General features: G+C 47.2%; 1 protein-coding gene across 4 annotated transcripts in view; it reads left to right on the top strand.

Annotated features, from left to right (window-relative positions):
• LOC149272843 (myotubularin-related protein 13) overlaps positions 1-24,158 on the top strand; it is a 93,975-nt gene that overhangs the window by 18,561 nt on the left and 51,256 nt on the right. For all 4 annotated transcript variants that reach the window (XM_089506670.1, XM_089506668.1, XM_089506669.1 and 1 more), the window contains exons 2-3: positions 5,170-5,255; positions 20,153-20,290. In XM_089506670.1, coding sequence (XP_089362796.1) covers positions 5,170-5,255; positions 20,153-20,290 — 224 coding nt within the window. The remainder of the gene's footprint in view (positions 1-5,169; positions 5,256-20,152; positions 20,291-24,158) is intronic.

The following is a 24,158-nucleotide window of genomic DNA, read 5'->3' as shown; positions in this document are numbered from 1 at the left end:
GATCGTGTGGGGTAACACTTTATAGGGACACGAAGCTTCTTTGGGACGACTGCGTCACATTCAGCGGCTTTTATTGTCCTTCCTGCGATTAGCTATAAACTTGATCCCGAGATGCCGAGGGATCTCCGTGTGCAGGGGCTGCGGGGAGGAAAATTACCGGGATCTCAGACACTTTGTAACAAACTAAGTCTGTGTTTTGAATGTTCTTGTTCCTTAATGTTTGTTATGAGTGATATGTGTTGTGATAACATGTTGTACACAGATGCTTTTGCAATTGCTCCTTCCATTACATGCTTTACCCCTTCTATTCCTATGGGCATTTTCCATGTATTTTTACCCCGACGTGCTGTGCTGAGGGTTGAAACAGAGCCGGCGTGGCTGTGAGGTTGGCTGGCCGGTGCCGCGCAGAGATGCCACGGGGGAAGATGACTTTCACCCCCTGGTTTGTGAAATTCTGCTCATCGCGCTCCGGGATTACCTGCCGTTATATATAGGTTATGGTAGATGCGATAAACATGGCTTGTGCCAAATGGGCTCACAAAGTACTATAACAGCGATCCTCTCGCTCCACATACTGCAGATGATGAAACATCAGGTAGAAAGATTTTAAACTCTATCCCCCGTCCCACACAAAGCAGCATTATTCTTGCAACCCTTTGATGGAAGAAAAAACGTAAGTTTTAAATCCTTTCCAAGAATCCATCATGATTACATATTAGTTGAAAACCTGCTATTTGCTTGTAATGATACGTGTTACGTTCGTAGTGACGGTGGGCGCAGAATGGACAGCTAAGCCATTGTATAGAATTGTATAGAGTGTCAAGTACTTTGTCTAAGTCTTCTTAGGCATTCTATACCGTGCCCAGGCCAAAAATGAAAAACTGCATTGGGCAGGATTTACACAGAGCTTGGCAAACCCCCAGAGACGGGGAACCAAGTATCTCGAAAGTGTTACTAAGAAGCCCACGTCTTCTGAGCTCTTCGGCCTCCCTCCAGACCCCTAGGTGATTGTGTGAGCAGTTTGCTGCATTGTTGTATATCATACAAACTATCAAGCGCTGTGCCTTCAAGAGGAGACCACGGCCGGACCATAAATGAGATGTGTGGTCTCTTCTGCTTCCGACAGCTTCAGAGTTTGCCAGTTCTTCCCGCCAGGCTTTCAGGTTTTTCTTACGCAGACGTCCACCAAAGACTATGATTATCTTCTGCCGGGGCCCTGCTGCCGAGCGCTGGAACGATGCTTAATGAACCGCACCTATAATGGATTATGACGCCATATCAGCCTTTGCCAAATACCCCAAGCGTCCCGGTCAGCCAGAGAATCCTTCGTATAAAAGTGAATTTGACCCTGAATGTATTCCTGAAAGTAGTGTTGGTTCACTTGACCCTCACGGTGACCTTTGATGGACAAATGAGTTAAAGTTTAAACTGTGCTGGGCAGTAGGATGTCAATAATTGAGTGAAGGGTGGTTTAAAGGGATACATTTCTGGCCGTAATGAATAACTCCACGACGTGGGCCGCGTCCACCAGTCACATCCTATTCACAAACGGCTCTTTGTTAGCCCGGAAGCCTTAACTGCTGTTATTTTTTAGCCACCTTTAAATCTGTATTAGTCAAAACAAGCCGAGGTGGTCATTATGATTTATGTGGTCATCTAGTTTTCATATATTCTTAATAATCCGGTGACTGTCTCTTGTTATCTTTCTGCTCATTTTATTTGAGAAAATCCCAGAGGCTCTCTTTACCTTTTTGTTTCTTTAAGTAAAATTGTTATGTGATTATACTACTTGTCTACCCGTTGTACAGCACTATGGAATATGATGGCGCTATATAAATAAAAGATGATAATAATAATATAAAACAATAATAATAAAACCCCACCAATATGAGTGTTAAATCATCCCCAGGATATGTTTCTTGCCACCGTACGGAGATCCCTGAGTGCTTTCATTTAATATAATAATAAAAGTACCCCTCTTTCATTCACCGGGCATGCTGTGTTGCCCCGGCCGTGGCTCCTGTGGCAGCGCGATCATGTGGCTGGCACCAGAAGCCTCCGCGTGTGTTCTTAGAGCACGGTTTGCACCTGTCTCACGTAGACACAATTAGGCTGCCCTTTTAAATAGAAAACAACAATTAAAATGGGTCTTAAACTGGACGGTGACATTTAATTGGAGTGCACTCAGGATGAGATAATGTTAATTAACTGGAAACAGCCGATCCGGAGCATCAGCCTCGGCGTCCGGTTACAGCCGTCGGGTGCTGTTTGTGCCGTTCTGACATTCTCACTATTCTCAGCCTGCAGATCAGCGATGTGTTTGTGAAACCATCCGCACCTTACGAGTAGGACACGGAAACAACTTTTACTTTCCGCATGTACTCGCTGCGCGATGAACAGGAAGACAGAGGTGCAACCAAAAATTAGTTCCCCCAGAAAATCGCTCACTGAATATGAAGGGTCCCACTGCGTCTCTATGATTGTGTGCTATACATGCATATAATGCATATTTTTATATATTAATATCCTATTTTTGTTCCCTTTCCTTTTTAATGCTGAATCAGTGAGCAGCTTTTCCTAGAGGCTCTTTGAGACATTTTCGGTGTGATAACAAACGACATCACCGCAGCGGAGCTCTCCGAGTAAATCTGGCAGCTCTCGCTCCCAAAGTGATTTTCCACAACTTAACATTTCACATGGAATCCCAGATAACGGACCGTATGTACCGCAAGCGTTACCTAAATATAGCTTTCCACTGGGGAATAAACACTGGCCTTTTTGTACAAACAGCTAATTTCTTATGAGTAAGTGAAGTAAAAGAGTAAACAATTTAAAATTTCTTTGAATTAATCCTACAAACCCAAAACCGTTCATTGTTAAACGTGATATTTGTGAGTTGCCTTTTCCTCCATTCTCTGTGTTCTGTACACGCTGTGCTCTCGGTATGGCGGGGGGTGGTAATTGGGGTACATGCCACGCTCTTAGGGGGTACATGCCGTGCTGTATGTATTAATGGGTGGTAATTGGGGTACATGCCGTACTGTATGTATTAATGGGTGGTTATTGGGGTACATGCCGCGCTCTTAGGGGTACATGCTGTGCTGATGCCGTGATGTATTGGGTGGTATTTGGGGTACATGCCGTGCTGTATGTATTGATGGGTGGTAATTGGGGTACATGCCGCGCTCTTAGGGGTACATGCCGTGCTGATGCCGTGATGTATTGGGTGGTATTTGGGGTACATGCCGTGCTGTATGTATTGATGGGTGGTAATTGGGGTACATGCCGCGCTCTTAGGGGTACATGCCGTGCTGATGCCGTGATGTATTGGGTGGTATTTGGGGTACATGCCGTGCTGTATGTATTGATGGGTGGTAATTGGGGTACATGCCGTGCTGATGCCGTGATGTATTGGGTGGTATTTGGGGTACATGCCGTGCTGTATGTATTGATGGGTGGTAATTGGGGTACATGCCGTGCTGATGCCGTGATGTATTGGGTGGTATTTGGGGTACATGCCGTGCTGTATGTATTGATGGGTGGTAATTGGGGTACATGCCGCGCTTTCCGTATAATGAGGGGTTGGAGCGTAAAGTGGTCTTTCCATCCCTGTTGTAATTTTTATAGCCGGATCCTTTTATGATACGTACATTTTTTGGTATTTGGCAATAGAAAAATAGAATTCAAACACTTGGTTACCTCTGTGTTGAGTTTGAGGACTTATTTTGAGAGCCCTGATTTAGCGTGGAGTCCCAGCCTCCCTGTTTACAGGTCAGTCTGCTTCCAGACCCCAATTCTTAACCTCCACTCATGGCCCCGCCATCGCGTTTGATGCCCCGCGTTCTCCACCGCTGTGTCAGGAACCGATGACGTCGCCGGCGGAGGGAGAATCGCCCATTTTGTTCCGTCGCCTCTGATGAGCGGATCAGCCTAGAGCAGCGTTCCAGATTTTCGTGCCGTGTTCCAGATGTTGTCCTGTTTACACGACGCGAACACAGAAAGATGTTCCAGGCTCAGAATAGCATCCAACAGAACTATTTTTGAGCGAGGCTGCTCTCTACAGGCCCTCGGACCGCGTACAAGGACTTTGTGTTACCGCCACGGATTCTCCGCGCTGTTTTCTTATTTATGTTTTCTTGAGTCATGCTTTAGGGATGCATATGAGGGTTAACATGTGCTGTTAATTATTGGAAAATGAAGCAGTTATGGCCCATTCCTAAGCTTTTAAAGGCATGGAATTTAATTTATGGCATACTGTAAGAGGGAATCGTGTTCAGAATGCTAAGTTACTTGTTGAGTAATGTGAAGCATCTGTATGTGGGGCGAATGGGTATAGACGGCAGGTTAAGACTGTATCACAACATGTTCTAACCAATGCCTCGGCTAACCGTGTCCACCAAGCCCAGCCGACCAGGGCTAACCGTGTCCACCAAGCCCAGCCGACCAGGGCTAACCGTGTCCACCAAGCCCAGCCGACCTGGGCTAACCGTGTCCACCAAGCCCAGCCGACCTGGGCTAACCGTGTCCACCAAACCCAGCCGACCTCGGCTAACCGTGTCCACCAAGCCCAGCCGACCTGGGCTAACCGTGTCCACCAAGCCCAGCCGACCTGGGCTAACCTTGTCCACCAAGCCCAGCCGACCTGGGCTAACCGTGTCCACCAAGCCCAGCCGACCTGGGCTAACCGTGTCCACCAAGCCCAGCCGACCTCGGCTAACCGTGTCCACCAAACCCAGCCGACCTGGGCTAACCGTGTCCACCAGGCCCAGCCGACGTCGGATAACCGTGTCCACCAGGCCCAGCCGACGTCGGCTAACCGTGTCCACCAGGCCCAGCCGACGTCGGCTAACCGTGTCCACCAGGCCCAGCCGACGTCGGCTAACCGTGTCCAGCAGGCCCAGCCGACGTCGGCTAACCGTGTCCAGCAGTCCCAGCCGACGTCGGCTAACCGTGTCCACCAGGCCCAGCCGACGTCGGCTAACCGTGTCCACCAGGCCCAGCCGACCTGGTTCTTCGTACTGCTACAGCTAATCTCTCAAGAATTAATTAGAAAAAGTTATCCTTTTAAGATGTTTATTTTTATGATGGGAAATATTTGCTTATTTTTGACATCTGGTCAACAAAAATGAAATTTCTCCTAATCCGCATTTTTGTGGTTTTTTTTCACAGGCACCAATGAAGGGTTTGGCAAAATCATCCAGAGGTTTCCCCTGACAGATTGGAGCGATACCCCCTTCCCACAAGGAATAGAATTGGTAAGATAACCAGCTTTTAACAGGCAACACAACACTGTTTTGTTGCAGTATGTTCCTTTTTTTGTAGGTAAATCTGTAGCGAGGGGTGTCCATTCTGCACATACCGTGCAATTAATTCTGAGCAGTCTATAAATGAGATTTATAGTGGCATTGCTTGCATGCTTTTGATACCTTAGTAATTGTGAGTTCAGAGCAGAAATGCTTTTAGACATGACCCCATTGGCAAAAGTGTTCTAATTTGGGTTTTTGCTGCATTAGCACATAAAATGCATGATTGCGTAATCATCTAATGCTGGCTGTTAAGGTCGGGGGTGATGCGCCCTCTCTGGCTGTAAGTGGTACTGCATCATTTTCCCTTTGCCCTGGTTAGTCCTGCACGTGTTTATTGCTGTGGCTAAAGCAACATTGGATTTCAGATGTTCCACTTCAGATGGCTTAAAACCAATACAGAAAACTGGTAAGAAAACATATATTGGTGCACCTGCTAGAGACATCTCTATTATCAGCGGCTCATGGGTAAGAAGTGATGCAGCTCCATGACATTAAGGAATATGTCCAGAGTGTCACCTAATCCGTGGGTTCCAAACATCACCGAAGCTACAGATTTCCTATTCCCTGGGTGTGAGTGTGAGTGTGTGGCCTGGGGGCTTTCACAGTTTCAGCCATTTGCCGGTTACCCTGCTGGAGCATCAACTGCACACACAGGGCTGCCACGCTTGGCCAACTCCATGCCCCCCACCAGCAGCCCCTGCTGGCACACGGCTCCTGAAACCCTGGTGGTTTAAAACTTCCTATAAATGTGGAGTCCCTGGTAAATGACAGGGGGGTTGGCTACCTGCCCCAGAGTATTCCCAGCGATTGCACGAGCCCCGTCTCCCTGCGTTGTTAGAGCTTTAATCTGCCGAGCTCTGCCGGCTATACAGCTGAGGACGCGGATTCAGATGAGCGGTTATGTGAGGCGAGCAGTCATTTGTTCTGTGCCTCCGTGCGTGGAGACGCGTATCTGTAAAACTGTAACCACCGTCCGTGAAAACACAGTGCATGGCAGCGATTGTTTCAACCGAGTGCCGGGCTTTACTCACAATGGAATCTGACAACAGATCAGAATAGCCTGAGCTCAGACTCCAGCTCCAGGACACGTATCTACCCAGTGCTGTCGTCTGGGGCAAATTTAACTACGTGAACTTGGGCCACTGGTAGTATGTGGCATGTACCCGCTATGCTGGAACCCCACCTTAACTGGTCAAAATCCAGCAGGTAATTTTAAAAACAAAATGTTTTGCTAAGATGCACCCAGATGATCACTACTAATTATCATGTAGTACAGTGTGGGGAAGGGGTTAATGTTGCTTGCAGCGCTCTTTCAGGAATAATAGACATTTTTGGGGCAGATCTTCATTCTCGTGCTGATATCCAGTAAATCCCCAGCAGGTAGACGAAGAAGCGGGAAATCAAAACCACTGAAACTTCCTCCCATTGACCCAAAACGGAAACAATATCTTTATAACAAAGTCGCTTTCACCGAGGCGCTGCGTAGAATGATCTCTCGTTTATTTTCTGGCGGACCAAAACCTTGTCTTCCCAAAACAAAGGTCCGGGGCCACGAGGCTGCAACGGCGGGGCCACGGCGGTGATTCCGCTAAATGATCTCACGTCTGCTCTGGATGCCGAGCGCCCGGTTATCAGACGTCCGTCTGCAGGTGTCGCAGGGGGGGAATTATTCATCAGGGCTGGCCGCTGGTATTTTAGTTCATTGCCTTAAAAGGGAAAGTTCCAGCAGAAAAAATTAGTTTTTAGATATTTAACGAGATATAACCCCGGACACATTTTTATGAACCCGTTTAGTTCTTTTCTGGCTTCAGAGGAGGTTAATTCACTTTCGGTTTCGTTACCTGTGACCTCTGCCGGAGCTCCCGTAACTCCCTGCTTTGCCCTTGGTAAATAAACTCATTGATTTTTATTTTTTTTTATTTCCATTTTATTATTATTATCTCTGTGTATTTTAGTTTTTTTGAATATTATAAAAAGCTTCTCGATATATTATTGCTGAAGTTACCGCAACAAATGCCCACTTCGGGGTAATAAAGCAGCAGACGGGGATCTGGGAAACACCGCGAATCGCAGATAATCGCCGGCACGAGCCGTCCGAACGTCTGCTGAGCGTCTCGAGTAGCCGGACCGCTGCACAGAAGCTCAAATATTTATTTTTCGTGTGAAATAAAACAGGAACCGGGAGAAATTTGGAATTCCTGCAGAAAACTGTTATCTTGTCTGAGTCGCCGTTTCTGTTCCCGAGATTAAAGGCAGCCGTTATTCCAAGAGGAAGCGCCGTGTTTGCCATTTTATATAATACATCGCGCAGGGTACCGGAACAGAGTCACGGGTGGGATTTAAGCAACCAGAAGCGGTGTCTGTACCCGTCTTGGGTTTAATGGCTGGGAAGCCGCTTTCTCTCTCTCACTTGCCCGTTATAAAAGCCGGCTGACCCGCCGTGAGGAAGCCCCCGGGGGATAAAAATCAACGGGTAACGATTTATAATAACATTCCTGCTAAACGCTGCTTTAGATGAATGTGAAAACTAGGTGTATCCCCGTGCGGCGTGTCCCCCCTCCGTGCGGCGTATCCCCCCTCCGTGCGGCGTGTCCCCCCTCCGTGCGGCGTGTCCCCCCTCCGTGCGGCGTGTCCCCCCTCCGTGCGGCGTATCGGTGACCCATGGGCTCCGCGTCTCTGTACTTTGTGTGAAGGAAGAAAAGGTTAAACAAATTCCCAGATTTCGGTATCGGGGGCAGCGCGTGCGCGGAAATTGTTTGATGAAATACTTGCTCATCACTTGGACATTAAGGCGAAGATGTCTTCACTCGAGTCAACGCACTTCCCCAACGCACGGCCTGTTACGGTTCGTTTTACACAATCGGGAAACCCTTTGGTGATGGAACTTCTGAAATGTCATTTTTGAATGTCCGTGGTTTACAAATACTAATTACCGGAGAGTTGCAGAGACGGCCTGTGGAAGGAGCATAGAAAGGATCACCTCCCTGTATGTAGATTTGTGAGTAAGACTAAAGCCTCTGGTAGTTGCCCCCCTGATAATTCCCAGGGGCTGTAGGTTTGGAAGAAACGCTTCCTTTTTTAGGTGTGATATCAGCTGGATGGTTTCCGAGCCGCTCGTCACCTCGCGTTGTGATGGAAGTTAATCTGTTACACAACGCGTTTTCTGAAAGGAGGTATTTTGTGTTTTTCTCGTTATGCTGAAATAATAATTTCCTTCCTTATCTCTTTTCTCTGGGGGTTTTCGGTATTAGAGACGCTGTTTACCGGCATGTAGAAGGACTCCTTCGTGCCGGTATCAGCGTCTTTTATCAGTGTTTGGTTTTTGGATACTCAGCAGGTTAGACGGCGCTTCGTGTTCTGTCACCCGAGGCTGTTTGGACATTTGCCGCGTTAGATGGAAGGTGATTTCTTTTCCAAATAAACGGATAGTGGTAGAGCGGGCGATGGCGCTGCGCAGCTCCCCGGGTATTGGGTTAGACGCAGGAGGGCTGTCCGTCTACATCCCCGGCTGCAGGCGGTCTGTATGCTGGGTGATGATGGGGTACAGGGGTTATTACCCAGAATCCCTGGCTGCGGCGGGCGCTTTGTATGCTGGATGATGATGGGGTACGGGGGGTTATTACCCAGAATCCCAGGCTGCAGGCGGTCTGTATGCTGGGTGATGATGGGGTATGGGGGGTTATTACCCAGAATCCCGGGCTGCAGGCGGTCTGTATGCTGGGTAATGACGGGGTACAGGGGTTATTACCCAGAATTCTGGGCTGCAGGCGGTCTGTATGCTGGGTAATGACGGGGTACAGGGGTTATTAACCAGAATCCCGGGCTGCAGGCGGTCTGTATGCCAGGTTATTAGGGGGTAAGGGGGTTATTACCCAGAATCCCTGGCTGCAGTAAAGATTCCTAATAGAAGTCCTTCTCTGCTGATGTATCGTTGTGTTTGCAGCCTTTGGCGGTGATATAGTTGTGATATTACAGCTGTGTGTTCGCTGTCCTCGTTGTTTGATCAGCCGGCTGATGTTTTTCAGTAATCCGTTATTTTGATGATTGCTGCCCTCGGTATCGCCGGCCCTCGTGTTTCCTGGCAGAACGGCCCAAATAAATAAATACGTTCAAACGAGATAAACAGTTTTTCTATATGTAGTTTTTCTGAACCGGAAACAAAAGCTGCGGCTCTGCTGATTACAGCGGATTCCTGTCCAGCGCTTGTTTACAGCGATTGTGTCAGGAAAAGGTAAATATTTCATAAAATGCCACTGAGACGGAGCGTAACCTGCGCGGGGTGCTTGGCACGTGTTTGTGTCCATCGGAGCGATGTCCAGATCGCCGGGATAGATACATCTGCCGTGTGCACCGGATATTGTTTATCGGTAATAAATAATTCCCTTACTGAAAGACAGACGGCTGGCGGTCACCGGCGCGGCTAAACGGAAAGGTTCTGCTCGCTGCGCTCGATGGTTACGATTAAGAGAACATCTTCATACGCCGGCATCCAGAATCCTCTGCTGCAGGGTCCTTACCCACAATCCTTTATTATTATTGCGATTGTTATTGTTTTATATAGCGCCGATTATGTGAATGTAATTAAATGATACATTAGTACATGCAAATGAATCATTTCTTTAGTGATATTCTTGCATTTCTGGCTATAAGGGAACCGTCTCTGTCTGCGCTTTATGGGTTACATGAGGCAGGCTGTCTCGTGATTTCGGGTATTAGAGGCTGCTTCTGGATGTTTCCAGCATCTCACGATAGCCATGCGTTCCACCGCCTGTGCCCGGGGACAATATATCTTTAAAGTCAAGTATATTACCAAACTCTACACGTATTTCGGCTCTTATCATGATTTATGCCGCCAATTTTTTTTCTGGTTTCAATTCTTCATGTATCACTACCATTTTTTTTTGGGGGGGGGATACGATTTTAACCTCGTTATTCTCTGCACCGGTAAGAGAGAGGGGAGAGAGGGGTTTGTGCCGTCTCATTCCGATACAGCTGTTAATATTATTTAATAGCCAATGATTCGAAGACTCTGCCGGACGTTTTTCGCTTGCTCATACTTTGCTTGCGAGGCTCCTCGGCCGCGGCTTGGCCGGTTGCTTCTTTTCATTCTGTTTTTAGTTAACCGCTCTGTGATAAATTACAAAACTGGCAGATAAATTCTGGCTGCAATTTTCAATGTCTTTTTTTAGAAGGTTATTTCTACAGATGTTAATGTTTTATTTAAAAGTTGCTTATTTATCTCTGGATGTTAAGATCAGTTTTCAAAATTCTAAGCAAATGGAGAATGTATTCCTCCTGAGTATTAATGCGAATACATCCCAAATATTTCTATTATTACTCTGTGCTCGTGTTCCCTCGACATGACTCCGAGCCTTTTTTTTTTCGTTAAGTTTGAATGATATAATGTATCCAGAATGGTGTTTACAGGATAGATACAGAATGAGTACATTCCGGGTCCCACGCACATTTAAGGGATAGTAATGCTTTGTCTTGGGCTCGAAGTATAACAATAACATGATATTTAGAAAGAATTAATTTGGATTCCTCCTGACTGGCTGAACAAAGTAAGAAGCCAATAATAATCCATTTTCTTCATTGGGGGTCCTTGTTCTGCCCCCGTTACCTACTAGAATATGAAGCTTCTTGCAGCAATGAACGTAGCCGAGGCAAATCTCCCAGCCTCCGCGTAAATGACTTTGTAAATGACAAAGCAGTCGTGACCCGTAAACGGTTTGCATTACATCGTACGTTATTCCGGGAGCGGAAAGGTCTGGTGTTCAGTGCGTTGGACGTTTAGGAGTAAGGACAGCGTAGCGCGCCGATCCCGCGGTTCACTTCGTGCTTTTTGCGCGTCTGATGCCACTGAGTGGGTGCGTAGGAGGTACGGCTCCTGTTTGCGGGGTAATTTGCTTTTGGGATTGCAGGTAAATTCCCTAAATCTGTATGGCTCAGCTAATCTGTCGGCTACCAGAGTGCAGCCGCGGGCTACCAGAGTGCCGCCGCACACCCTTGACACTCCTAACCCCTGCTTGCTAGGAATGTCTGACCCTTAAACTTGGGCCTTTGTTTCATTGAGTCCCCCTCGTAATATGGAATCCAGGAAACTTCCAGGAAACGCATAGCTGGGGCTGTGAAAGTTTGTCTAGATAAAGGAATCTTCCGTCAGTTACTAGCACACGCAGAATTCAGGGTTCCTGTCCTTTTTATAGTTTCTATTGTGATAAGAGATTAATTCGGCAGCCTGGACGGTGAGACGGAGTGAAACGAAAGCGGACCTGTATCCGTGACCCGGAGCTGGAGGAGGCCGCTTGGCTCGCTGGTCTGTTGTTTTCCTGTTGTCTGTGGGATTGGGCATCCTGAGATGACATGACGAGAGGCACGTTGCTGACGCGACTCACCGGCTGCTTTCTGGAATGAATAAGCACCCTTGTGGTAATGTGTGTATTCGCACGTTGCACTGGAATGCCGCGAAAAAAACAGCCGAAATTCCTTACTCATTTCCATATCTTCCCGAAGCTATTGTTTCCAAGCGGAGCAGTCTGACTATTTGTGAATGTGGAGGGCCGCGCACCATTGGGAACCGCTGATTGGCAGGGTCACGTCAGGTCACCAACCCGGTTCCTTTTGGTGATAGCTTGGCAGGGGGTGAAACTAAGACACTTTTGTGTTTACTCAGCGTCCCTCATGCCTGGATAATTACCCCAGCTACAAATTAGTTTCCATCTTATGGCAGGGCACAGAGGACAGATTGCCGAGAAGTGACATCATGGAATATAACCTAAGGGCTTCTCGGGGACAGGACCACGGGGCTTCAAACGTTCACCGGGGAGCAGCGAACATCCTGAGCCCTTCTACGTCTTATCAGCAAGAAACCTGGAAATCCATTCAACAGAAAAGTCCTTGGACTCTGAGCTAGAACCCCGCTTTACTGTTGTGAGGAAGTGGAGATGATGCCGCGTTCTATGGCTGTGTAATAGAAGGTCGATGATTAACGGATGAAATCAAATCAACGGAAAAAGGGAATTTAAATTTACGTAAAAACTGTTCCTCATTCCCACCCTCTGCGCCCCAAAATAGGCAACTGTTGTCACTTTGGGCACGTTTCCTCGACTCTCCTGTTCCGCGGTATCGAGCAGAAGAACGTTCCGAGTATTAATGCATATGGTTCTATAGGTGGCACAGACCATTTGGCCAGCAGGCACGCTAATCATTTTCCTTCAGATGCTTCACTTTTTTTTCCTTTGCTGTCAGTCACTTTAGCGGATAATTCTGGTAACACAAGCCAGGTCTCCGCGGGACGTGCGATAATCTTTGGGTCACGGGAGTGGATGAAACATGAGATGGAAGCATTGCCGTGGAATGCGGTGGGGGGGTTCATATCACTGGCCGAGCAGATTGGGTTCAGAGGTGCGCACAATAAATTATTATGTAAATAGCGTCATCTTATCACGCAGACGTGTAAATTGGGCAATCGGGATATAATAAGCAGTGCTTCGCAGTTTGGGCTGGTGAGGGGAGAGGGCTCTGATCCAACAAGCCTCTTAAAAAAATAAATGGTACTTTTACCAAGTACCAATGACTCTCACCTGGTCAGTCCATGCGCTCTCCTCGTCCCCTTTTATTCCTCATCTGCTTTCTTCTCTTAAGTTTCGTCTTTTTCCCCACGTGGCTCGTGCCCTCGCCTTTATCAGATCCTGCTGTATTTCTGTCTGTTTAGATTCCGTCTGCTTTTATGTCTAAGCACCCCGCGTGCCGGCATCCTACACGCCATATCTCCAACGCCGCGTGAGGCCTCAGCCAGATGAAATAAAGCGGGGTTTGTGCACTCAGGTGTGTTTTGTAGTCTGTGCGAACGCAATAAATGTGTTACTGGAAACGCATGATTTAACAGGTATTTTTATTAACTGCACTTATCAGACCCCGGCAGAGAGAGAGCGAGCAGATCAACAGACAGTTGTGGTTTTAAAAACATTAAAATTATTTACAGCAAAGCCTTCTGTAAAGTACAGTCTAGAAATATTTCCATTTAAAGAGTCATTTAACTTCCAGGAGTAACGACAGCCTTCCCTCTTAAAGCAAGAATAAATACAGTTAGGAGTTTGAGGAAGCAGCGGGCGATTTCCACGTTACAGGCTGCTTTCTCATACAAGCTGGCTGGCGGCAGTCACTTGCTGCTCTCTCACTAGGAGTTAACAATGGAATAACTTTTCCTCCATCTGTTAGGATGCCCAGGTCTCTCGATGTGGTTCTGATAGTAGGGTGGGATGTCACCTGCATACCGCTAAACTCCGGTTCTCTCGGCCGTGGAGCGCGTGTTGCGTTGTAGCGGCAGAGCGGACCTAGCATTTTCAGGCATACACGTGAGACTTACGTGTTTTTTTCCACTGTATCGTATGTAATAAAATAACCTGCGAAAACACAGATGGACAGCTGTACCCATACAATCCAGGATAGCTAAATACCAGAACCCCGCATCTGCTCGCTGGAATTTTACATGGAGAATCTCCAAACTGTGTCCAAACTTTGGAATAACCAGTTCGGGGATTTGGGGAGAAGCGCAGGAATTCGAAGTGTTGTAATGCAGAGTATTGGACACAATCCTGGCCCTTACAGTATTCTTGTTCTAATTTTAGGACCATTTGTTCATGTCCTGCTCTGCTTATTTGGGGTTCCAGTTGTTATCACGTTCCGAATCACTTCTAACTAGAAAATATCTGATATTGATTAGCTTGTTTACCTTCTTTCAGCGGCACATACTATGCAGTAGTATAGGAACGGCCAATATCCAAATGATTTGTTCCTTAAACATTTTCCACAGTTAAGGGGCTGTGTATAAAAACATGCTTTTAATGTTTCCCATGCTACATTTTGCTTCTGTAACAAGTCGAATCTGGATCAAACAGGTTACAGAAAACGAATGGCGTATCTGCAGAGGAACAGAAATGCGTCTGGCGCGGCACTCGAAGGGTGTCAGTTTCTGTGTCTTGTCAGATTAACATATTTTAAATCCCAGAGGTGTTTAGAAGTCCAGCAAACCAACGTTTATGATTTACAACTTCCCATTGCGATTTTCCTTTGAGTGAAGAGTAGGGATCGGTAGGGCTGATAGTCGGGAGTGTTTGACCCGGAGGAACTCTCCGAGCGCAGGAAACGGCGTGAGGTCCAAGCGAGATATCTACGCTGTGTATTCCGTCCCGGAATGAAGAACGGGCTAATAACCATCTAATAACATAACTTTTTAAGACGCACATTCTTATAATTGCATTGCTTAATTGCATTTTGTTTTTTAATGTCACTGTCATCGTCGCTAGGTAATGAATGCAGATTTCTAATTTCAGCCACGTATTATTTAAACAACAAAGAGAGAATTTATTATTATTATTTATTCTAATATTTTATTTGGCGCTACCAATTCCCGCACGGCTTGTTATAGTCCCTACATTCAAAGAGTCCGAAAGAACTAGAACTGATGGACTAGGACGTAATTGTCTTGGAGACATTTGGCAGACAGGCGACGGTGTGATTGTAGCGCCTACATCTAGTAATCAACACTCGAGGTGCAAGAAATTTCTTCTCAACTGAAAGGGAATGAGCCGCGCACGGTGGAACATCTACATCTGCTTCACATCTGGAGTCCTGTCTGGAAGGCTACCTTTCCCCCAGCAGCTATGGAATCCTTACACTTGCTAACTTTTCTTAAGCCACGTAATTCAAAACGTAAACGGTACAAAAAAATGCCGCCAAAATATTCCCTCGTGCGGCACGTCCTGTCTGCACCCAGTCCCTCGTCACAACACTGGGTAATTAATGAGTAATGGTAGAGATTGTACAAACCCCTGAAAACGAGGCAGAACCCACATCGAAATTACGCTCCGAATTCTCGTTTGGATTTCGATGGTGCTTTCAGTCTCACACACTTACCTCATTCACACTCTCTAACACTCTCATTCACACTCTCTTGGAATGTCTCCCTACCTTCTCGCCCGATCACTCTGTCGCCATGCCATGCAGCTCTGCTTCTTACCTTACATCTTCTTGTTATTCGGTCTTCTTTCTTTTGTCTTTCTTTTCTTCTTTGTCCTCTGGTCCAAAAAGTCTTCCTTCTGCGTCCGCTTCATGGCACGACCTCCCGGTGAACTTCCCCAAAACGGCAGAGCTTTCAGGCACCGCTGATTGGAGGAACGGAGGAGAGGGTGTTAGTTTGGGCACAAGGGCAGAGCCTCTGGGCACACCCTCTCTCCTCCTTATCCCAGATAAGTTTTGCGGAAGTTCACAGAAGGTCATGTCCACGGAGAAGCAGACGAAGACAGAAGAGCAAGAAGATCGGGAAGATGCAGGAGACGAAATGGGAATGCGTGTCATGGAGACAGGGACACACAGTGGTCGGCGTAGAACGTGTGAGAGAGCATGAAAGAGTGAATGAGGGTGAATGACAATGAATTTTGTTACCTGGAAAAAACAAAATCCTGGATTTCTTCCTAAATGAATGGGTAAGAAGCGGAGATTAATTTTTGGACACACAAAGACCAGCGAGGAGCCAAATATCCGGCACAGGGGTATCCACGCAGAATAAAGAGTTATCGGCTGGTGATATTGTGACCTTGAGCACCAACTGGCGGACTCGGCTCCGATTGCCTGCTGGCAGCTGCACACCTGTGCCCTCTGTGCGTCACATGACCTGTGCTATAATTAATCAGACCCGGAGAAAATAGGAAGCAAAAGACGTCTGACACAGATAAAGGATTGTGTCTGGTTTGGACATTCGTTGGAGGCAAAGACGGTGTTTCTAATCAGGGACTTAACATTCTGGGAGAAAATCAGAGGGGCAGCCGGAGCAGAACGTGTGACAGGATTACGTTCCCACCACCTGAATTAAAGTAACTTTAATCAAATACTTAGATTGTATGGATTATGTTTCAGATGATACAACATTGGGAACCAACACAGTAAAGGCTGTGGGGGAGTTCACAGGTTCGACGGAGAACAAACGGTTCCGTTATAAGCCTATTTACCGTCCGCTCTGTGATACAAACTGTATGAGAGCTAAAAATACCCCAAAACACGGATTATATCGAGCTGTGATCCTGCGCAACACGTGTAAAGCGTTAACACGCTCCAGCGAAGCCTCTGTCCGGCCTGTATGTTGCCGTTGAGGGCATGCATGACACATTGTATCCCCTCTGCGCTAGGAGATCTTGTTATAGGAGGGAGACGCCGGTATCAGTTTATTTTCCCATTCTATGGAATTTGGCATAGACACCGGGGCTCACAGGCCCTGCAATATCTGTGTATGATCCATTATCCTGCGCGAGGGGTTACTGACCTCTCCTCGTCCAGACGCCCTACGTGGCCCGCTTTGTGTCAGGATTAGAGAACGCATTCCAGGGCTCTCTGTCAGCCGTGTGGGTTTCCAGAGATGTCACGAGCCACGTCCCCAGTGATCAGAGCCTGAGTACGGGGCAAAAAGCCGAGTGTCTGCCCCAGGGTACCACCCAGAGGAACAGTCCGTTACTGATAACCAAGATCTCAACATTGGTTCTCCGCAAAGAAATGCGAGCAATAAAATAATAAAACTTCTATTGCAGTATGGCTAAGAACGGCTGCCCTTTCCCAGTCCTCTGGCTACCGTATACAAAGGCCGCGTGGCATTAGGAATGCGTTGGGGTATCTCGAGACGCCTCCCAATACCAGCTTCGATTTGCCGGTCAATCACTTGTCCATCACATGCGTTTCCCTGCGAGGGAGGTCAGTGTGGCAGCCGGATCGCATGTCCGGGAGCGTATCGGATTGCACTGATCTGTGTACTGGGTGGAAAAAAAAACATTTTGCAGGAATTACAATTGGAGAAAAATGTTCGGAGAGCGTCTGTGGGGTCTGGACATTGTAAAAGGGATGAATCTCGCCTTAATGTAAAGGGGGTTGCCGTAAATAAATAGATTATAGGCTCCTTCGCTTTAACTCTTCACAGTCGGGTAGGGTTTGGGTCGAAATACTAATGTACGGACCCAAGCATAACCCCGGGCTTGTTATCATCGCGTTAATATGCGTGCGTCCTTCTGCTGATATCAGTAAAATAAAAACAATAAAATTCCGCTTTCCTGTCTTGTTTGGACAGGCTTATCAATGTCAACAGCCCGCTTTTCATACCATGCATTTTATGGGCTTTATCAAAATAAACATTTTTGTTTTCTGTAATCACTTTTAGCAGTTTGTTTTGCCTTTTTGTTCTATTAAAAATATTTTTAATGTCGATCGAGGTGATTGACTCCTGAACATAACAGGACTTGGACTCCGTGACCGGCATGTGAGACCGGCGGGCATCGGGACCCGTAGGCATTAAAAGCGCTGCGAGTGCGGAGACAGAAGCACCAAAGCCCCCTGGAACATGTATGAGCCCCCTCTGTTTCTTCTACAATCCTCATTGGCTGGCAACCAACAAATAAGAAGGATGGAAGTTTGTAACACGGGGGTTTCCTGCAGGAAGGATTAGCGGTGGGTTCATCAGGGAAAAGGGTTATTTTCTGGTAAAAATAGAAATTTTTTTGTTGGTTTGACCAACGAACCCTAGAGGTTCCCGTATCTCATGGAGCTCTCGCTGATCCCATTCTCTCTGGGATTCTGGAAGATTTCATGTGTAAAAACCACATAGATTTTCTTTAAAAGCTTTTAAAAATATCTCCCGGATCTTTTTTAGGACAAAGAAAGTTTGGGGGCTTTCCTGCGTTCGGATAATAATAACTAAAGATAAGCACCCAGCTTCAGCCGCATACATCGATGCAAAGTGTCATCGGCCTCCTTTATCTAGAAGGACCTGTCAATGGTTTTTTTATGTTTGGGGACTTTTTGAACCCCATAAGAAGCGGGGGGGGGGGATCTGGGGACGTTGGCCGCCGGCGACGGATTATAGGGAGTAAATCGTTTGTGTGCAGGATTAGTGTGAGTTCTGGGAAGAAACGTCTCTGCGATGGAGAGAGTCTCCGTTCAGAGCAGATTCATGGCTGGTTATCTTTCCAAGGTTATAATATATTGTTTTTCTATGAATTATCATTCAAGCGGTTAATTAATTGCTTCGCAAACAGTTATTAATCAAAATCCACGTCTCAGTTGTCTTTTTTTTTTCTTGAAGAATTTCTGTAATTTTATGATTTGGGTGATTTGTCTGACTTGGCTTTTTTCCCAGTGAGGGGGGATTGGATCCTTTATCAGGGAAGTGTTAGCGTGACGGGGTCGTTCCGTTCTTGGCCCCCATAAAGGGCAACTGGCTCTTCTTATCTTTTTTTTTTCTTCCATATCTTGGAGGAATGTTGGCGTTTTCTTCTTATTGTCTTTTTTTCAACGATTCTCACATGAAAAATAACATCTTTTTGGGCAGCTGTAAACCTGCTTGAGAGAGTCCGCGCCCCCGGGAATCGAAGACGTTAACAATCGTGCCGTTATTCAAGATAAAATCCGTACCGACTGCCTGTTTCTTAAAATGAGGTAGAAAATCTGGATCTGATAACTTACAACCAACAGATTTGCGAGGAGGAAGACTTTAAGAGCAGATTTCCTGACTAATGATCCCGCTGTTTGTTAATTAAGAGTTACTTTATTTGTCCTGTTTTAATAACCGTGTATTAGTTTGAAGTACGGATTCGCTGCCGGTTAACGGGCGAGCGCTTCACTTAGCGGATCCTTTCTGTTTCCAATGAAACCTCGTTAACGTGTCCAGGTTCTGCGCGGTAGCTTCTTATTTACAGAACTCGAATGTCCTCTCGCAGAGAAATCCCAAACATTCTGCACAGAAAAACAGAACCTTTTTTTGGACTTCAAAGCGGCCCGGCTCGCACGCGGCTCGTACGGACTGCCTGCCGGCTTTCATTTGCCTTTTTCCATTCACAAATAACTCTTTCCATAGATTTCAGCATTTCCTGTTGTTCTGCGAACGCGATCAGAAATGCTGCGAGTTTATTAATGGTTTTTAGATGAAAAGCAGAGCTTTGTGCCGTTCCTCGGAATCCGCTAAGTTAATGTTAATGGAATTATCCCGGAACGCAATTCCAACCCGCACCGGGCGCAGAGCTATGTCTGGAGTAGCAGGAATATGCAAATGAGGGAGCCCATGGAATGCTGGGTAATGGGACGGGAATTGCATTCATCCGGATTCAGAGTAGGATTTCTCTTTGTGAAGTGTAGACCCTGGGATGGGCCGGGCCCCGGATTCTCTTACAATAATTTACTGTATAATTGTATAAATTACTGTAATAATGTATAGATATGTCTTTCGCCTGGGCGCGTGGCACGGGGTATATGTCTCTGCTCGTAGAATGAGCTCACTATCTGGAATGGCATTTAGGCATCGGTTTGGCATTTGTTGTCATGGTAACAATGCCTGACAGTAGCATGTGATTCACACACTTACTGCACCTTAAAAGCTCGCCCATCAATACCTTTCCCTTAACTCACCGACTCCAGCATCCTAATTACCCCGGGATGGTGCCAGTCAGAGGGGGAAAGCCGTCTCACTGGGGGGCCGTTCTGGTACAAAATGTTGAAACTGGTCTTATAACCATAGCAACCAATAATTGTCAGTTTTTCCACTCAAAGAAGGATGGAGTTGGAAAGGCTTATGCCCCAGATGGGGATTATCTCTGTAAATTTGGGCTCTGGTCCACACGGTGTTACTTTATCTGCTAAAACATGCCGTAGTTCACCGACCCGTTTGCCCCGCTGGAGTTACCCTCCTCCTCCGGGATCTGCAGCTGGGGTTTGGGAATTTTCCGGACTTTGGATGGTATGGTGGGGATGGCAGAAACAGGGCACTGATAAAAATGTATTTATAATTATTATTTTTTCTTTTCCCTTAGTTCTGTCAGCCGGCGGGATGGCAGCTTTCTCGGGAAAGGAAACAGCCGACCTTCTTTGTCGTGGTGTTAACGGACATCGATTCGGATCGTCACTACTGCGCCTGTCTGACGTTTTACGAGGCCGAAATCAACCTGCAGGTAAAGAGACTCAAAACTCCGTACGTTCTGCATGGAGAACCAGACTTGTTTGGAAACCGAATCGGTAAAACGCTTCCCTCTCCAACCGTTCTCCGTAAGCCTTCCCTACCGGTGTCTGCCAGTAGTGGGCGCCGGCAGCCTGATGGGAGCCCTGATGGCCGCGATGGAGCAGCTTGGAGTCTCCATAGTTCCAGAGCTCCCTCTCAGAAAAAAGAGCGTTATATCAGCACTCTCTTTCTGTGATGTCAGTGGTCGGGTACGCCAAATGTGGGATGAGGTTCTTTCATCGCGTCCCCGTGGCCCGGCTCTAACTGAGCTGCCAGAAAGCCGATGCTCGGTTTAAATCTGACGGGGCAACAAGCTGTTCTTCAAAACAATTTGTGCCCTTCCAGGAGGGATACTCCAAGGAAACCACCAAGGAATGTGAAAAACATTCAGCACGTGTTCAAGTCAGATGTAACATACATATTTCTTTGTTTTTCTTTGGAAATTCCATTAACCCTTTGAGTGGCATGGGATCCTGTGGTTCTGCCCAAGGGGAGTGGCAGTGGGGCAGAGGACGCCGTGTCCGTGTGGCTTTAGAGTCTGGATGGTAATGATTTCCAGAAGGGTGGATTGACAGCTCATCTACCATTGAACATTTTCCCAATTAATAAGCTATTATTATTATTATATAGCCACGAATTACACAGCCGCCCGCATGTCCGCCGCCAGCCACTGAACTAATCCACAGAACCCACCGAGGAGCTGCTGGAATAACCGACAAAAACTAACGTCGGATCCACTTAACTCCGACTTCAGATCTCTTAAAAGCTGCATAATCTCTTGTGTTAATAAACATAGTCTGCAGGAACATCGGGGCACCCCAGCCTGACTGCGCAGAGCCGCCGGGGTATCCCAGCCTGACTGCGCAGAGCCGCCGGGGTATCCCAGCCTGACTGCGCAGAGCCGCCGGGGCACCCCAGCCTGACTGCGCAGAGCCGCCGGGGCACCCCAGCCTGACTGCGCAGAGCCGCCGAGGCACCCCGGCCTGACTCTCTGCCGGAGGCGAGCCAGAAATCCCTTTTTTCCCCGATTTATTCCGAGCAGCCGCTTCGCTCGCCTCTTTCTGTGTTAAAAGCCCCGATTATTGATGAAATCTCGCTGTTCGCGTCGTCTCCGAATCCATCGCGGCTTCTAATTCTGGGCTTCGTCCAAGTGCTGAACCTGTCACTTCTGACACCCGGGGGGCAGACCGGGTTTATTTTTATACTCGTTTAAAAATAAATCGTGAATTATGATAACATGTCTTCTTTATACAGATTCCTCGTTCCCCTGCGATATGATTTCATTAATTAAACTCTCTGGGGAAAAGAGTATTCCAGTAATGTAAGAAGAATGATTCCGGGACAGGATCGCTCCCTTCTCTGTGATTAACGGTTTTTTTTTGCTGAAATCACAGATAAGTAATGTTTTGGCCCCATATTCCTTGCCACGGATTTCTAAAAGCTGATCTTTCAATAAGTGATTTAAAGAGTCTGTTTGCGCAGGAACATGCTGCCCCCCCCCAAACAAAGGACGACTTCAAAATAGGGCAAAATTCACCAAATCAGAGCATCGTTTGCTTAACCGAGCAGGAGGGACGGGGGCTGCAAATAATTATATTTGTAGATGACTGATAACTGATTAATGTGAGTAGAATTCTCTGGTCCTTGGCATCATTCATAGTTTATATATATATATATATAATACGCTCAATGCACGTGCCCTAAATGCGTGGTTTTCCACTTAAATTTCAGGTCCCTCGTTTCCCCCCTTTCCTCTAGTTCAGTTTAATCGTTAGTGATATTCTTAACCCCCAACCTCTCATCCATTCCGGTATAGTCAGAATAACTCGGCGTCGAGGGTTAATTCCCGCTGTAGCGCAGGCTGTGGCATTTGGCTGCCTGCGGATAATAGGGCATCCCCAGTGTGTTCCAGTTGGAGAGCAGAGCATCTTGGGAGTTGTAGTCCGGCAGGGTCCGGAGATGTACCTGTTGCTCTCTCCGCCGTCGTTCACCGACAGATGGCTTTAATTCCCAAATACTCGCGCCATGAAAATAATCTCTGGATGCGCGGAGCCGGGCGGGCCGCTTCCATCAGTATTAATCTTGCTTGGGTGAAAAATGTTTTTGGTAATAATACTGGAATGAGAGATTTTCCCCCAAAATATGTCCTCCTCTGCATCTGTTTAAGTGTTGGCTTTGTGAAATAGTCACTATCCCCCCGTTTTATAATATTAATAGCGTATGACAGCGGAGGCCGTTTGTGTTCCGGGTATGACTGATGTGCGTGTTTTTTAGCCGCTCTTCAGCTGTATGTTGTCACTTTACACGGAAGGTCTGTGTGCACAGAGCAGAACATGCCACTTTCACGTGTATCCCACATTATGTATGAAGTCTGTGGCTTGTGTTAAACGCCGGTCGCATGTATTCACAATGCACGGAGGCCGTTCCATGCATCCCCCAAAGTTTGGTAAATCGGGGGACATTTTCCACAAATGGCTTGTTCCGGGGGGCATGGCCGCTCCGTTTATTTGCATGCTTAGGGGTCTCGGGGATACAAACTGGTTTTGACGTTTGCCAGGGGCCGTGTTTTACTAAGAAAACTAATTGAAAGATTGCACCAAATGTTAGACTTGGCATGCGAGGCTCGCGGCCGTTTATATCCACGCAGCCCGAATGTTTCTTTTAAACATTCCTTTGCGGCGTTTTAAGCTCCCATTTGTTTTGTCATCACACAGAATGAATTGCGTTGTCTTTTTGCAACTAAACAATGGAATTTCCCGTGTGTGACCCTGCTGTGTGTCTGGGGAGGGATAACCACCCAAAATGCCTGCGGGACCCTCTCTCTTCCAGAGACCCCCTGAGGCTCCCTCCCGACGTCCCCTAGAATAAAACCTGTGATACAGGTGAGTGGTCCCCACCACGTGATGTCACCGTCGGGGAGCTCGGACATGTGACGCGAGGGTCCGGGGGAATATATGCTGGGGGGCTTACGATATCTCCCCAGACCCAAGGCATCTCTGCGTCCTTTACGCTGCGACTGATGGTTACCCAGCCTTTTCGCCATCGCCGATCCCGTCCTGTGATGGCTGCTTTATGGCGTCTTGAGCTGCGGCATTGTCGGGAAATACCCCCTACGTCGCGACACCCAGGGGCCACTCTTAACATGTCGCCAGACATAATGTTTCTAAATAGAGACCCCGGAGAGAAGGAGAATTTGAGTCTGTATATTTGCCCCAAAGGAATTCCCGATCCGTCTCCGATATAATCCGTTTGCTCCGCGTGTTATTATTTCTGCTTCCTCTGCGCTTTTATCCGTTTCCCGCTGTCTGGGTAAATTAAGCGTTCAGTAGTTATTTTTAGAATTGTGGCATTTTATGCACATTTACCATTTGAATGCGGTATTCACGGGGGGGGGCATGAAGGTGCGATGAACATTGGGGGTCTTTGGGGGTTCTGTTACCCGGAGCCGTGGCTGTAAAGTGCAGGATTAGAGGCCGGTACCTGTCGGACTCCCATGATCCCAAGGCGTCACGCCGCTCCTGCTCTGATCTGATAAACCTACCAATATCCGAACAGCTTGAACCTTTCCGCGCAGGCTGTGCGTATTCCGCGGGGCAGAAGTAGCCCCCCAGCCGTGCAGACGCGCGTCCCGCTGGTTTTCATCTTCCAAAACATTTCTGGTATCTCGGAAGGTACCGGAGCGTCTCGTAATTACCGATTCCAGCAACAGTTACTGATTAGCCGTAGAAACAGATGGAGACATCAGAGCTACTATGTATATATGTTTACATATTACATATAAATAGTATAGCATGTATGTGTGTGCGCGCATGTATTATCGA

Source organism: Sceloporus occidentalis, unplaced genomic scaffold (genome assembly GCF_023333645.1).
Source record: "Sceloporus occidentalis isolate IW3139 unplaced genomic scaffold, rSceOcc1.0.p SCAF_410, whole genome shotgun sequence".
Classification (NCBI taxonomy): Eukaryota; Metazoa; Chordata; class Lepidosauria; order Squamata; family Phrynosomatidae; genus Sceloporus; species Sceloporus occidentalis.
The sequence above is the reverse complement of the archived record's forward strand: the minus strand, read 5'-3'. Positions and strand labels throughout refer to the sequence as shown.